The sequence below is a fragment of the Halichoeres trimaculatus genome, unplaced genomic scaffold (assembly GCF_033239565.1).
Source record: "Halichoeres trimaculatus isolate MK-OKI-2021-1 unplaced genomic scaffold, fHalTri1.1 fHalTri1_scaffold_5, whole genome shotgun sequence".
NCBI classification, from domain to species: domain Eukaryota; kingdom Metazoa; phylum Chordata; class Actinopteri; order Labriformes; family Labridae; genus Halichoeres; species Halichoeres trimaculatus.
The window spans coordinates 11,977,014-11,989,368 of NW_027437183.1; the positions used below are offsets into that span (position 1 = coordinate 11,977,014).

The window sequence follows — 12,355 nt, forward strand, 5'->3', positions numbered from 1 at the left end:
CCACAACATATTTACCTCCAGGAGCAGAGCTGAAATGGAGCGACTGTCTCTACGGCTTCACCTCAGTTTGCTGGTTGGTGTTAATATTCAGGACAACCCACCACACACCAATGCATTCTTAAGTGGTGAAAAAATAACCAAGTCTTATAATGATTGGGATCTTGACTTTTTAACATTAGATAATCACCATGAATATGATGCATATGGAGTGAGTGGTTTCTTAAATCCTGTCAAAATTTGATGTTTTTTTGAGGGAGAAAAATCTTTTGCTGCCAATAATATTAAAATTTCACAATCTGCAGTGTTTGTGTTTGGCAGAGATTGGGAAGCTCATGAATAGGGCTGATTGAATTGCAAATAAAAATTGCAAATTTGCTTCAGAAGATAAATTCTTTTTTTTAATTTGGCATAAACATCTGATTTTTAACACGGCTACTGACCATCCCAGTCACCAGAACTGTCCTCCTGGTTAATCCCAAGGGAACCTCCTTCAAGCATGTTTGTTTCCATAGGTTATCAAACCCCAGGTGCAGGTTCATATTCAGATGATAAAAAATGATTTAATCTGAGGTTAATTCACATCATGTGTAGTAACAATAATATATCAGAGTTAACAAAGCTTTGTTGATTTTAATGTCAACAAATTTGCAGAGCTAAGACTTAAACCATCACCCTCTCATACTGCATCCTGCAAAAAAGAAGCTTAAATAAATGAAAGCATTGATACATGCTTTGGCAAGATACACATAATCAAACAGTGGGTGATTATGCAAACAGGAAATGCAGCCTTCACCACACTCCGCCAGTTTGGTTTGATGGGGTCACCAGAATTAATGACATTTAAACTACTCTGTGTATTTCACAGTCTATCTCCATCAAAGGGAAACATACAACTGTTGGATATTTATAGTAAACATGAGATGTAGGCTGTATTAGTTGTATTTAATTGTCCCTACTGTGCAAGTGTTGCAAAAAGCATCCTCTCCACACGCTATGAAACTTGAATTGAATGGCTGTCTGTAGTTTGTATACTTGCCTGCATTGTATCCGTATCATTTAATGAATAAATAAACTCCAACCTCATGTTTATTACACCTCAAGAAAATTAATTGCACAAAGCCTCTGTCTCTGTCTCTCTCGCACACACAAACACTCTGAATAAAAAACACAACCTGAATTAAAATATCAGCTTGTTCAACTCTAAAGTCTCTCAGAGGGATAAGTGTCTCTAAGATTAATTGGTTCTGCAGCTCATTCCAAAAGTGTGGTGCACCGTGTGAGAAACCAGCCTCATCAAATTGGAATCGGCTTGAGGAAGTTTTAAAGTCAGCCGTGGTCACTTTGAGCGCTGCTTGGGATGCTTAGTATCTTGGCAACTTAGAAAGCATGGCTTTGTATATTAAAACCTGGGTATGCTGCCTGTCAGTGATTACCGTATGACCTTTTCATCTCACACTCAGTGGTGACTGCAATTAGTTGTAGAATGAAATGGCAAACTGCAGAGTGCAGCCTGGAAAGCAAAAGAAATATCAGAGGTTTGTGCTCCTGTCACGTGCATGATTTTGTCCTTTTTTGGAATTAAGAATAAGCTTAAGGTTAATAGAAAAGGTCGTCATCAGAGGACTACAACTTGATGAACCACAGACACAGTCACAAGTGGTCTCAACCATCTTTTTACTAAGGGTGGGAGTAAAAAATCGGAAATCGATATATCAGGATATTTTGTTAAACAATATCAAAATTGAATTTTTTTTTCAAATTCAAATTCTTCATTTCAGTCTTTGTTTATAACCTGGATTGGAAAAAAGTAACAATTTTTCTCCAGCAGAGGGTGAAATGTTTCTCTCTGACCCATGTGATGTGCATTTTATGGGAAAATATGGCTCCTGATATAGTCTTTAGACATTATCATCATCATCAGCAAACTAAAAATCGCAAAAATCGAAAATATTGAAGAATCACAATTTAAATTGAATCAGCACCCCAAAAATCATAGTATAATCAAATCGTGAGATTAGCATAGCAAAAGGTACATTTCACTGGTAAGTTGGAAACTACAGTGATTATACTCTCACCAGCCACTTTACTAGGTACACCTGTCGTTAACTGCTTGTTAACACGAATTGCTAATAAGCCAATCACATGGCAGCAAATCGATGCATTTAGGCATGTAAACGTGGTCAAGCTGATGTGCTGCAGTCCAAACTGAGCATCAGAATAGGGAAGAAAAGTGATTTAAGTGGCTTTGAACGTGGCATGGTTGTTGGTGCCAGACGGGCTGGTCTGAGTATTTCAGAAACTGATGATCTACTGGGATTTTCACGCACAACCATCTCTAGGGTTTACAGAGAATGGTCCCAAAAAGAGAAAATATCCAGTGAGCAGCAGTTCTGTGGGAGAAAATGCCTTGTTGATGCCAGAGGTCAGAGGAGAATGGCCAGACTGGTTTGAGCTGATAGAAAGGCAACAGTGACTTAAATAGCCACTCGTTACAACCGAGGTCTGCAGAAGAGCACCTCTGAACCTACAACACGTCCAACCTTGAGTCAGATGGGCTACAGCAGCAGAAGACCACACCGGGTGCCACTCCAGTCAGCTGAGGTTACAGTTCACACAGGCTCACCAAAACTGGGCAATAGAAGATTGGAGAAATGTTGCCTGGTCTGATGAGTCTGGATTTCTGCTGTGACATTCTGATGATAGGGTCAGAATTTGGCGTCAACAACATGAAAGCATGGATCCATTCTTTCTTGTATCAACGGTTCAGGCTGCTGGTGGTTATGTAGTGGTGTGGGGATATTTTCTTAGCACACTTTGGGACCCTTTGTGCACAGCCTACCTGAGTATTGTTTCTGACCATTTCTATCCCTTTATGAGCACAGTGTACCCATCTTCTGATGGCTACTTCCAGCAGGATAACACTCCATTTCAGCTGGAATCATCTCAGACTGGTTTCTTAAACATGAAAATGAGTTCACTGTACTCAAATGGCCTCCACAGTCACCACAGATCTCAATCCAATAGAGCACCTTTGGGATGTGGTGGAACGGGAGATTCTCATCATGGATGTTCAGCCGACAAATCTGCGGCAACTGCGTGATGCTATCATGTCAATATGGACCAAACTCTCTGAGGAATGTTTCCAGTACCTTGTTGAATCTACGCCACGAAGGATTAAGGCAGTTCTGAAGGCAACAGAGGGTCCCATCCGGTACTAGCAAGGTGTACCTAATAAAGTGGCAGATAAGTGTATTTCTACCTAAAAACATTAAACTGAAGTCACACGTGCAATGTGTTAGTTCAAATGAGGTGCAGTTTGAGTATACACCCTTCAAACGTTATAGGAGTCACATCAGCTGAGATGGTTCGGATGAGATAGGATATTTTAAAAGGAGCTATAAGTTGGTACAAACAGCTGGTGCAAAGCTCATTTGTTCATTTGCTCTTATGTTTGTGGAAAGAAAATTTTAAGAAAATCCTTTGATAAAAACATATGCAGCTGCATTTACAGACATTATAGCCACTTGCAGCTTGGCTCGGCTGAAGCATTCAGAATATTAAGTACTTTAACTTTAAAAATACCACGTCTCAAACTGATCTTTCATACTGACATGCCAGCTGACAGTGTTACAGCCAAAGCCACCCACGGTAAATGAGGTTCCACTAGAACACAGGGTCTCAAAATGATATTTAGGCCTAAATGTTACAGGAAAAAAACAACTGTCAGCTTCACCAAAGACAAGCATGAAAAGTCACTCACCGCCAACAGCTTCCAAAATAAATGAGTGTGTGACAATCTGAGCCTGGACGGTGAGGTGCAGTGTGGCAGCAAGAGAAGGACAGGGAACAATGAGAGGGTCATTTCTACAAAGAGAGGAGGGAGACATGGACCAAAAGAAAGAAAGAGCAGTAATGGAAGTTTCACTGAAAGGGAAATTGGATTTTTGATAAGCAACACAGTTTTGCTGCACAGAGCTTATCAGTGTTTTTGTTTTTCATTTGACAGACAGAAAACTAACCTGGATGGCGCAGCAGCGATGATGAGATGAGGGCCCAGCAGAGAGAGGGAGTAGTGAACAACCTCAACCAAACTCCCCCCGAAACCGACATCTTTGTTCCTAAACAAGAGCTCCTCTGTCAGCCAGGCCACATCACGACACAGCAGAGACACACTCACACCCTGAGGAGGAGAGGGATGGAGCAGTTTTGTTCCCAATTCAGAGGTAACCATTAGCCGTCTGATGACGTTAGTTAGACGCTGGTGGGTATGACTCACAAAATCACTGCCGGACTCTAATAACCGAGCAAGGAAACCAATTCTGTTTATGAGCCTCTTGGAGTATTAATGGGTCTTAAGAGGAGCAGGGACAGATTTTACCAGTGAAAGTACTAAGGGGAAAATTTCTTAGGAACAACAAAAATGCCAGGATGATGGATGTACCTTGCGATGTCTGTGCAGCAAAAGACTGGACACCAGACTGGTGGACATCACAGCAGTGCAGGAGGTGGCCGCTAGAAATAGAGGAAAGATTAAATATACAATACAGAGAGCTATTTGCACACTACAAAAACAACTTTTAAATACTTGTGCTTAATCCTTATAATCCTGCACCTACAGAAGATGAGGTGGAGGATGATGGCGACGCTGAGGTTTCTCTCTGGATTAACTGGCTCTTTGAGTTCAGAAGGCAGAAGCCACGACATCCTCCTCCGACCGAACTTGCTCTCAGTTCTGCAAAGACAAAGTGAGATAAGGAAAAAGGGTACTTAAAAGAAACTTTCTTTCTTTTATCTCAACTGGATACAACTTCTTATAACTACGGTCATATTTCTTTGGTCTCTCACAGCATCAGATTTTAAATTTGATACTTTTTTCTGGAAAGGCATTCTTTTATGATCTTTCTTTTATTGTTATTTTTTCTGATTGAGCCTGTATTCATATGAAAAGAAATATGGGATAGAAAAAATCTGACAGCACAATCTCAGATAGCTAAATTAGCTGGTAATCCCAGCTTTTAATGGATTTACCTTCTTTAATTTCTTATCAGTTCCAGTCCGAGAAGACCATGTAGTTGCAGGTATCCCAACTAAATAGAAACTACCTATAAAATTGGTATTATTTAGGTATAAAATAAAATCTATAATAACCTATAAAATATAATGTAATACCTATATAACACTTGCCTCCATTCATGTAACATGCTCATATGTTACACAACAGAGTTGCTTTCATAATTTTTTATCAGACTTTACACCACATCAGAGAAGTGTGTACTTCATACTAAAAGGGTTAAAGTGGCAAAAATACAAACTCAGACCCATTCTTCTGTACTTGTTGGTCAAATATAAGAAGCTTGTTCACCAGAGAGAAACCCTGATGAATGCTTTTCCAACATGAACAGAGTAAAAAGCACAACCAGAAGAACGGGCTTTTATTTTTTGTAGAACAAATCGTGGACTTCTGTCAATCAAAAGTTGGTAAGGCATCCGTCAAAAAGCTGTGTACCGTTCCCCTGGAATGAATTCTATGACAACCTTTAAACCACCCTGACCTTTATGAAAGTCTGGCACTGACTGAACTAAATGCAATCCTTAACTTCTTTACAGATCTCATCTTATTGCTGTTCATTCAGCTTGTACTCCTATGCCTCTTTAATCCATGATGTGTTCAGCAGAGCTATGTAATGAAGGATCTGTTATAAAAAAGGGAGCCCAACCTTTGAGAAACACATTCAGCATTTTTTGACAGCGTATCAGTTTAAAATATTGCTTTGAGTATTGGAACATGGGGGAGCTGCCAAAGTGAGCTGTTAGATGGGGAGTTGCGAGCGACAGAGCCTTCAGTCTGCTACTATAACTCATCAGTAACATGCAACAGTGAAGTCATCTACTTTTGTGCAGAAACAACTGATGGTTGTTTTACTGAAACATTTCTAGAAGGCTGAAGGTTTATTTTTCTGCATTAAAAGAGACACAGTAGCTTTTCTGCTCTGTTTCTGATTAAGTAACAGCTCCTTTAGTGTTGCTGAAACTGGAACAATCAAAGTTTTTTTCAAACAGGTTCAAGTCCTGAGGATTTCAACTTAATAAAAGATAACCCAGTCTGATAAAAAGTCAGTCTAGAAGAAAAGATGTATTGTTGGTGTTATGTCATCAGAACCCATTTCAGCAGATTGCATTCATTGTTGAAGGAGTTACACAACAAATCATGTGGATTTCAGTATTATTGAGTTGTTTTTTTTAATCTTCCCTCAGAAAAAATGGAATGGTTTGATCAAATTAAATTACACTTACTGCATGATTTCGAAAGGGAAGTTAAAAACTGAGAGAAGATAAAAAGAAGTGAGCTGCATTTCCAGTTGACTTACAGCGGCTTTAAGAGGGTTCATTTCATGCCTTAATATCATATTTCTGAGAATTGATGGAACATTTGAGAGTGGGTGAAATAATTATAGTCGGGCACTGAGGTCCGCACAAGTGTTTGACATAAACACTGTCTCACTCCATCTGAAAGGTGATGGGAGGCTTTTAGTAGGTATTAAGAGTGCTATTTACACGTCTCACCTGCGTCTGTCAAGAGACACATATAGAGGCTTATGAAAGACAACAGAAAACAAAGAATCTGATTCATCTCAAAGGAAAATAAGTGAGTGAGTTTGTGCATCTGAGACAATAAGTTTCATTAAACTTTAAATTTGAAGCTCTGGTTGAAACTGTGTTGGATTTGTTTAACATGGTTACAAATAAGAGGCTTCAAGTGTTGTGCCTTCAGCAATGAATAAACAGAGTTACAAAGCATGGCAGGGACACAGTGTTCAGTATTGGAGTTTGTTAATGACATGCACAAAAAACTAAAACAGCTCGCATGCTGGTAACAATCGAGTCAAACTGTCTCGCTCTGCCTCTCTGTATCCATCATTGGCTGTCTCTTTCTCTCATGCTGTTTTTTTCTGCATCCATCTTCTCTCTCAGAGGAATTAAACATATGAAGGGGAAAACCACTTTGTCAGAAGCCAAGCAGAGATGAAGCGAGCATGTTGTTTTCCTTTCTGTAATCTTTCTCTCTGGTAGACTGCGTAATGTTGATGGTAATTGGACTGAGTCTAAGAGGATAAAAACTCTCATCAGAGCTGGCATCACATCTTTGCCAGATTCTAGGTTTATAGGAGAGTAAGTCCTCAAAGTTTAAGAGAAAGTAACTTTTCAATTTCACAGATGTTAAACAAAACACAACCCAAGTCCTGGTGTTGTGTCTTACTGCTTGAGCATGCATGTACTCACACAGGTGGTTTCTGGTTACCTGTTGTTGAGGATAACAGGCAGCAACAGGTCCTGCAGAGGGAGCCATTCATCAACTGTGCACCTCCCTGACTCACACATCTCCTACACACAAACACACAAACATAGATGCACACACACATGTTAAGTCATATTTTAATAATCAGGTAAAAACATGGAGAAGATAAGACACAGTGTGCATGAAAACACCCAGTCTAACTACTGCTGCTGCAGCCCAGTCCTTGACACTAAATGCTTTATGAACTTCATCCTCGCTAAGTTGCCAGGTCATTAGTTACGCCTTGGTAAAACAATGAAGCTCACAAAATAATCCTTCAAGAAATACTAAGGCAGTAAGGGTCCATTTGTGCTTAATCTGTTGAAAACTGAATATGATTTATGACCTTTCTGGAGGCAGTACTTTGTAGATCTTACTTCAGACTGAACAGCCACTTGATCTTCTAAAGACTCTACTGCCTGACAAATAACAAATGCGACTAAATATCACAACTGATATCCCATACATTAAAATGCTGCAACTAAAGAAGCCTATTGACCACCTGAGCCCGAGAGCAAATTACTCTGGCTCTGTCAATTGTGGCTCTGAGTCTTTTTTAAGTTCTGATCCATCACAGAGACGGGCACAAGTCCAAGTCAAGTCTCAGGTCTTTGAGGTCAGCAGTAAGTCCAACAAAGTATTTGAATAAATAATAAAAACCTTATCATCATAACAAAAAACACTACCACTTTACTTGTACTTCATGTTATGAATCAAAATTCAATTGGTTTGTAATTATGTTACCTTGTTGTATTGTTCATACACACCTGGGGCTGGGGCCAGACTTCTCCGACAAGGTGGACAAACTTGGCCTCTACAGTATCGGTGTGGGGCTCGTGCACATGCAACAGTATGAATTCATCCTTTCTGCCTCCATAAGGCATTTTGTTTTCAAACAACTAAGACTGAAGTACCATACAGATGTTAACTCACTGTGTGTAATTTAACAGAGAGACAGCTTATTTGCTAAATCCTCTTTAGTGAAACTCATAAGGAGTGGGATGTTTGTCCAAAATCACAATTTGAAGTAGCCCCAAAATAAAACTAACAGAAAATATGCTGCACACAGACGGCTCACAGCAGCCAGTTGCTAACAGCCAATAGCCAGGATAATTGATTTTTATCATACAGTGAGTCCCACCCATGATAAGATTTCAGGTGTCCAACCAGCCGTGGGTACCCCAAGCTGTTCCCTGATCCGCCTCTTACACCTGTTCCTCCTTCTCTGCTGCATACAGCACAGCATGCTGCTTCCCACAGTTTCTTCTTGAACGTTTCATTATCTCAACAGGTGATCCGTAGGTGTATGGACGAGCCTTGTTTATGATAATCCAAAACTAAGAGTGCAGCAACCAGCTGCACAAAAACTGTTAATACAGCAGAAAATGGTGTTTTAAAATCAAACATGAGGCTTTAACCTCATACATCAATGAACAGAGACATATTGAAAGACTCAGCTCTTCTTCTCACCTGCAGCACGTGTCAGACATATGATCATGGGGAGCATGAGAGAGGAGTTTTTTCACTTGTTAACTTATTATGGATAAAGATCTTGTGTAGATGTAAGAAGGTAGTGCAGATGGTCGCTAAATATACTAGAGTGGCCTACCCAGGTGAGGTCATTGTGTGGGAAACACGGCACTGTAGCAGCTGTGGGTAATGTACCTGTGACTGTGTCACCTGTGGAGCGTGGTTGCATGTGCACCAGCTGCAGGTTATGCATCATGACAGGGGAAAGATGATTGCAAATTGCAAAACAACTTTACATGAGTCTCAAAGCTTCAGTCTATGTCTAGTCTCAGGTATTTGAGTCAAAGTCAGTTCCTAAAGCCGCGTTTCCACCAAGCAGACCGGTTCGGTTCGTCTCGGTACAGCGAGCATTTTGCTGTGTTTCCACTGGCTTATCCTGCGACAGATCCCCAAAAACCGAGACGAGCCGTCCCACTTTTTGGGACCCTTCCATATGGGAGCCAGACTGAACCGATCTGCTCTCAGAAGGTGGAGCAACACACTGTAGACCGTTGATTGGTCAAAGGAATCATCACTTACCCCGACAGCAGCTGCATTCCTCCTGGTGGCACACAGTCTTCTCTGAAACAAAGCTTGATTGCACTTTTTATCAGAGAGCTACATGCCAATCACAGAGAGGACGAAACGCTGCATCTCTTCCATCTGTGCTCTTTGTTTACTGTGTCGCGTTTTTCTTCTTTGTTGGATTTATTTGCAGGGTAAGCTACAACGGCGTTACACTATTTTTTAACAGCTGCGGCTTTCGGCATCCGGCTTACACGCGAGGGCACAGTTTGCTGTGGAAACACAAACGGGATCAGGCTTAACTGTACCAAACCGTCCCAAACCGTACTGAACCAACCTGAACTGCTTGGTGGAAATGCAGCTTAAGTAATCTGCCTCAAAGATAAAGAGTCACATTGCTGAGAATACTACACCCTTGTTTCATTTAAGTCAAAGCAGCTGTATTTAAGAGCAAACCCAAGCAGCAAGTCTCTAAATTGTGATGAGGGTGTCGCATCTAAAAATAGTTTAAATTGAAGAATCATAATTCAATGGTTAGCAATGACATGCTCCTGTCTGCTGTGCACCTTGAGAGAAAAGGGCTGAGCGATGTGGATCCTCACACTCCCTCCAGGTCTCCAGAAAAGAGAAAATAGCCCAGGAAGCACAGAGCTGAGGCCAACCTGTGATAGAGCGTAAAACACATAAACACACAGCCTCAGGAACGGTTCACAGAGCAGTGAGGGATTACAGTGTATGGTAATGAGCGCTTGCCTTTGGACAGAACATCACAGAAACAGCAGCACTAATGAGCAGGATCTACGATGCACACAATGATGAATGACCAGTGTGAGAGCATGTGTGAGAGTAGTAAAGCTATATGTGCACTACTGTACAAATGTACCGTGTGTGAATGACCAAACAAAATGGTGAGTCGAGGATCTTATCATGGCAATTAACTGAAGGAGCACCCAATCTCCAGTGTTGTCTCAAAGTGCAGATAACAAAGAGAAACACTAACAGAGACAAATAAGCAAAGCACAGCGAACTGACTTTCACTGGTCGGTTTGAAATATTAACATTAAGTTGTAAAACACAACACATAGAGATAAATACATCATATGTTTAAAAAAAATACTATCATATGAAATCTAATAAATTCAGGCTGCCGTGTCCCCACTGATTTAAGCTATTTTTTCCACCTATTGCAACATGGACTACATTAATGTGCATGAATTTCCATCTGCCAAACCTTGCTCTAGTTTCCAAAATTCTGCAGGATCCTTGGACGTGTAGCTCATATATTTCTTTATCCCTGGGTTATCTTGAAGCTTTGTAATAAGGGAATTTAAAAGCAAGAGAAATCTTAATACTGGGTGATTACTTTAATGCTGTGCAACATAGTGTGAGCAAACACCATCTGTGAAAAATACCTATAGATGGGGAAAAGTCTTAACTCAACATCCCCTCTACAGCTTTGTATTTCTCATGCATGCACTGTAAAATTCACACTTTAGCTACCTCCATCGTTATGACTGTTTTGTGCGGCATCTGTTTCTTCAGTTGCTGCCGGCTCAAGTCACTTGAGCGTTCCCTGGAGGTGTGAATACTAACGGTAAGCTATATACCCCAGGGGATATACAGCTCTGAGGCGAGCTCCTTGAGAGTGGGCTTCCTTTAAGGGCAGCAAAGCGACTGTTTGGTATGAGTCTTTTTTTCAAAAACACCTTGTTTTGTATGTCACTGTTCAGACTTGACTTGGTTTTAAAACTGAGCAGTGGCAGGTTTTGTTTTTTAACACAACATACAACAATCAACTGCAGGATTTTTCAAAAGAATTGTGCATCACGGCAACTTCTACTACTACAACAGCTCTGAGTTGAATATGTTTTTTCCTGCAGAGCACAAAAGTGAGTCTGACTAACTAACCCCATCTTTGTTTCAGTGCACCTGCACACATCTGCCCTTTGATCTCCCTTCTGCCTTTTCTTTTGCAGCCTGGAGAAGTGAACTTCAGTTTGAGAACCTGCGCCCAAAATCCAGCCTGTTTACTTGCTCATCAGGACATTACAGATACCTCTTACACGGTTTGTGTGTGCCGAAATAGTGTGTGTTTACATGCATCTACCTGGTCATTTGTCTTGGGCACACAGTCGTAGGAAATGCCCACAGGGACCAGAGTGACATCGGGGACAGATCCTTCTTTGAAGAGCTGCCTGATGCGGGCCAGCCACTGGCCGCCTTGACCAGACTTTGCTGACACACCAACACTAATCGCCTGGCCCTCATGTAGCAGCTCACGTAGGAGCTGAGGAGAGAAAGGAGCAGAGCGAAAGATAGCTGGGACAAAGAGCTGAAAAGTCTTGGCAGTAAGGGGACAATTAACATAAACCCATGCCTTATATCTCCAAAATATACATAAGCAATATACAACAGGAGCTTCGTGCAGAATACAAAGTGAAAAGAGTGTGGAGGGGGCTGAGGGAGCAGAAGTCAAAATGCAGAGAGCAAACAGGATAAAGAGTAGAAGTAAAAAAAAAAGACTACAGGGGACATTTCATGACATTCAGCGACACTTTCCTTCATTCCAAAGAATATTTTTTGTCCTACAGACAAGAAAATTCAATTAGCATTGGACAGCAGCTAAGCCAGCCTCCACTCAATAAACAATAAAGGTCTATTAACGTTGAAATACAACCAATATACAAGCCTGCTTTCCCATGTACAGCCAATATGCTTACTCACACAAATTGTCAATGAAAAAAAAAGATTACTCACTGCATCACTCATCAACAACCTATTCATGTGTCACTGTGGCTGTAGTCCTGAGGATTTATGTCAGACCGAGCAGTTTTATTGAGCCATATAGCACAATATTGATCTTTATAAAGCCAGTAACTTCTCAAAGTGAATTATGTTTAAAGGCAAACTGATGTAAAGCATGAAAAGATTTCTCTCTTATATACGATGACTGGACTATACACAGGGATTAACAGGTGTTTATCA

General features: G+C 40.7%; 1 protein-coding gene across 2 annotated transcripts in view; it reads right to left on the bottom strand.

Moving 5' to 3' along the window:
* Positions 1 to 12,355, bottom strand: part of gpat2 (glycerol-3-phosphate acyltransferase 2, mitochondrial) — a 135,608-nt gene that overhangs the window by 15,750 nt on the left and 107,503 nt on the right. For both annotated transcript variants that reach the window (XM_074670409.1, XM_074670408.1), the window contains 7 exons: positions 11,478 to 11,657; positions 9,937 to 10,032; positions 7,301 to 7,383; positions 4,617 to 4,732; positions 4,442 to 4,512; positions 4,020 to 4,180; positions 3,761 to 3,864 (listed from right to left, as the gene is read on the bottom strand). In XM_074670409.1, the coding sequence (XP_074526510.1) occupies positions 3,761 to 3,864; positions 4,020 to 4,180; positions 4,442 to 4,512; positions 4,617 to 4,732; positions 7,301 to 7,383; positions 9,937 to 10,032; positions 11,478 to 11,657 (811 nt within the window). The remainder of the gene's footprint in view (positions 1 to 3,760; positions 3,865 to 4,019; positions 4,181 to 4,441; positions 4,513 to 4,616; positions 4,733 to 7,300; positions 7,384 to 9,936; positions 10,033 to 11,477; positions 11,658 to 12,355) is intronic.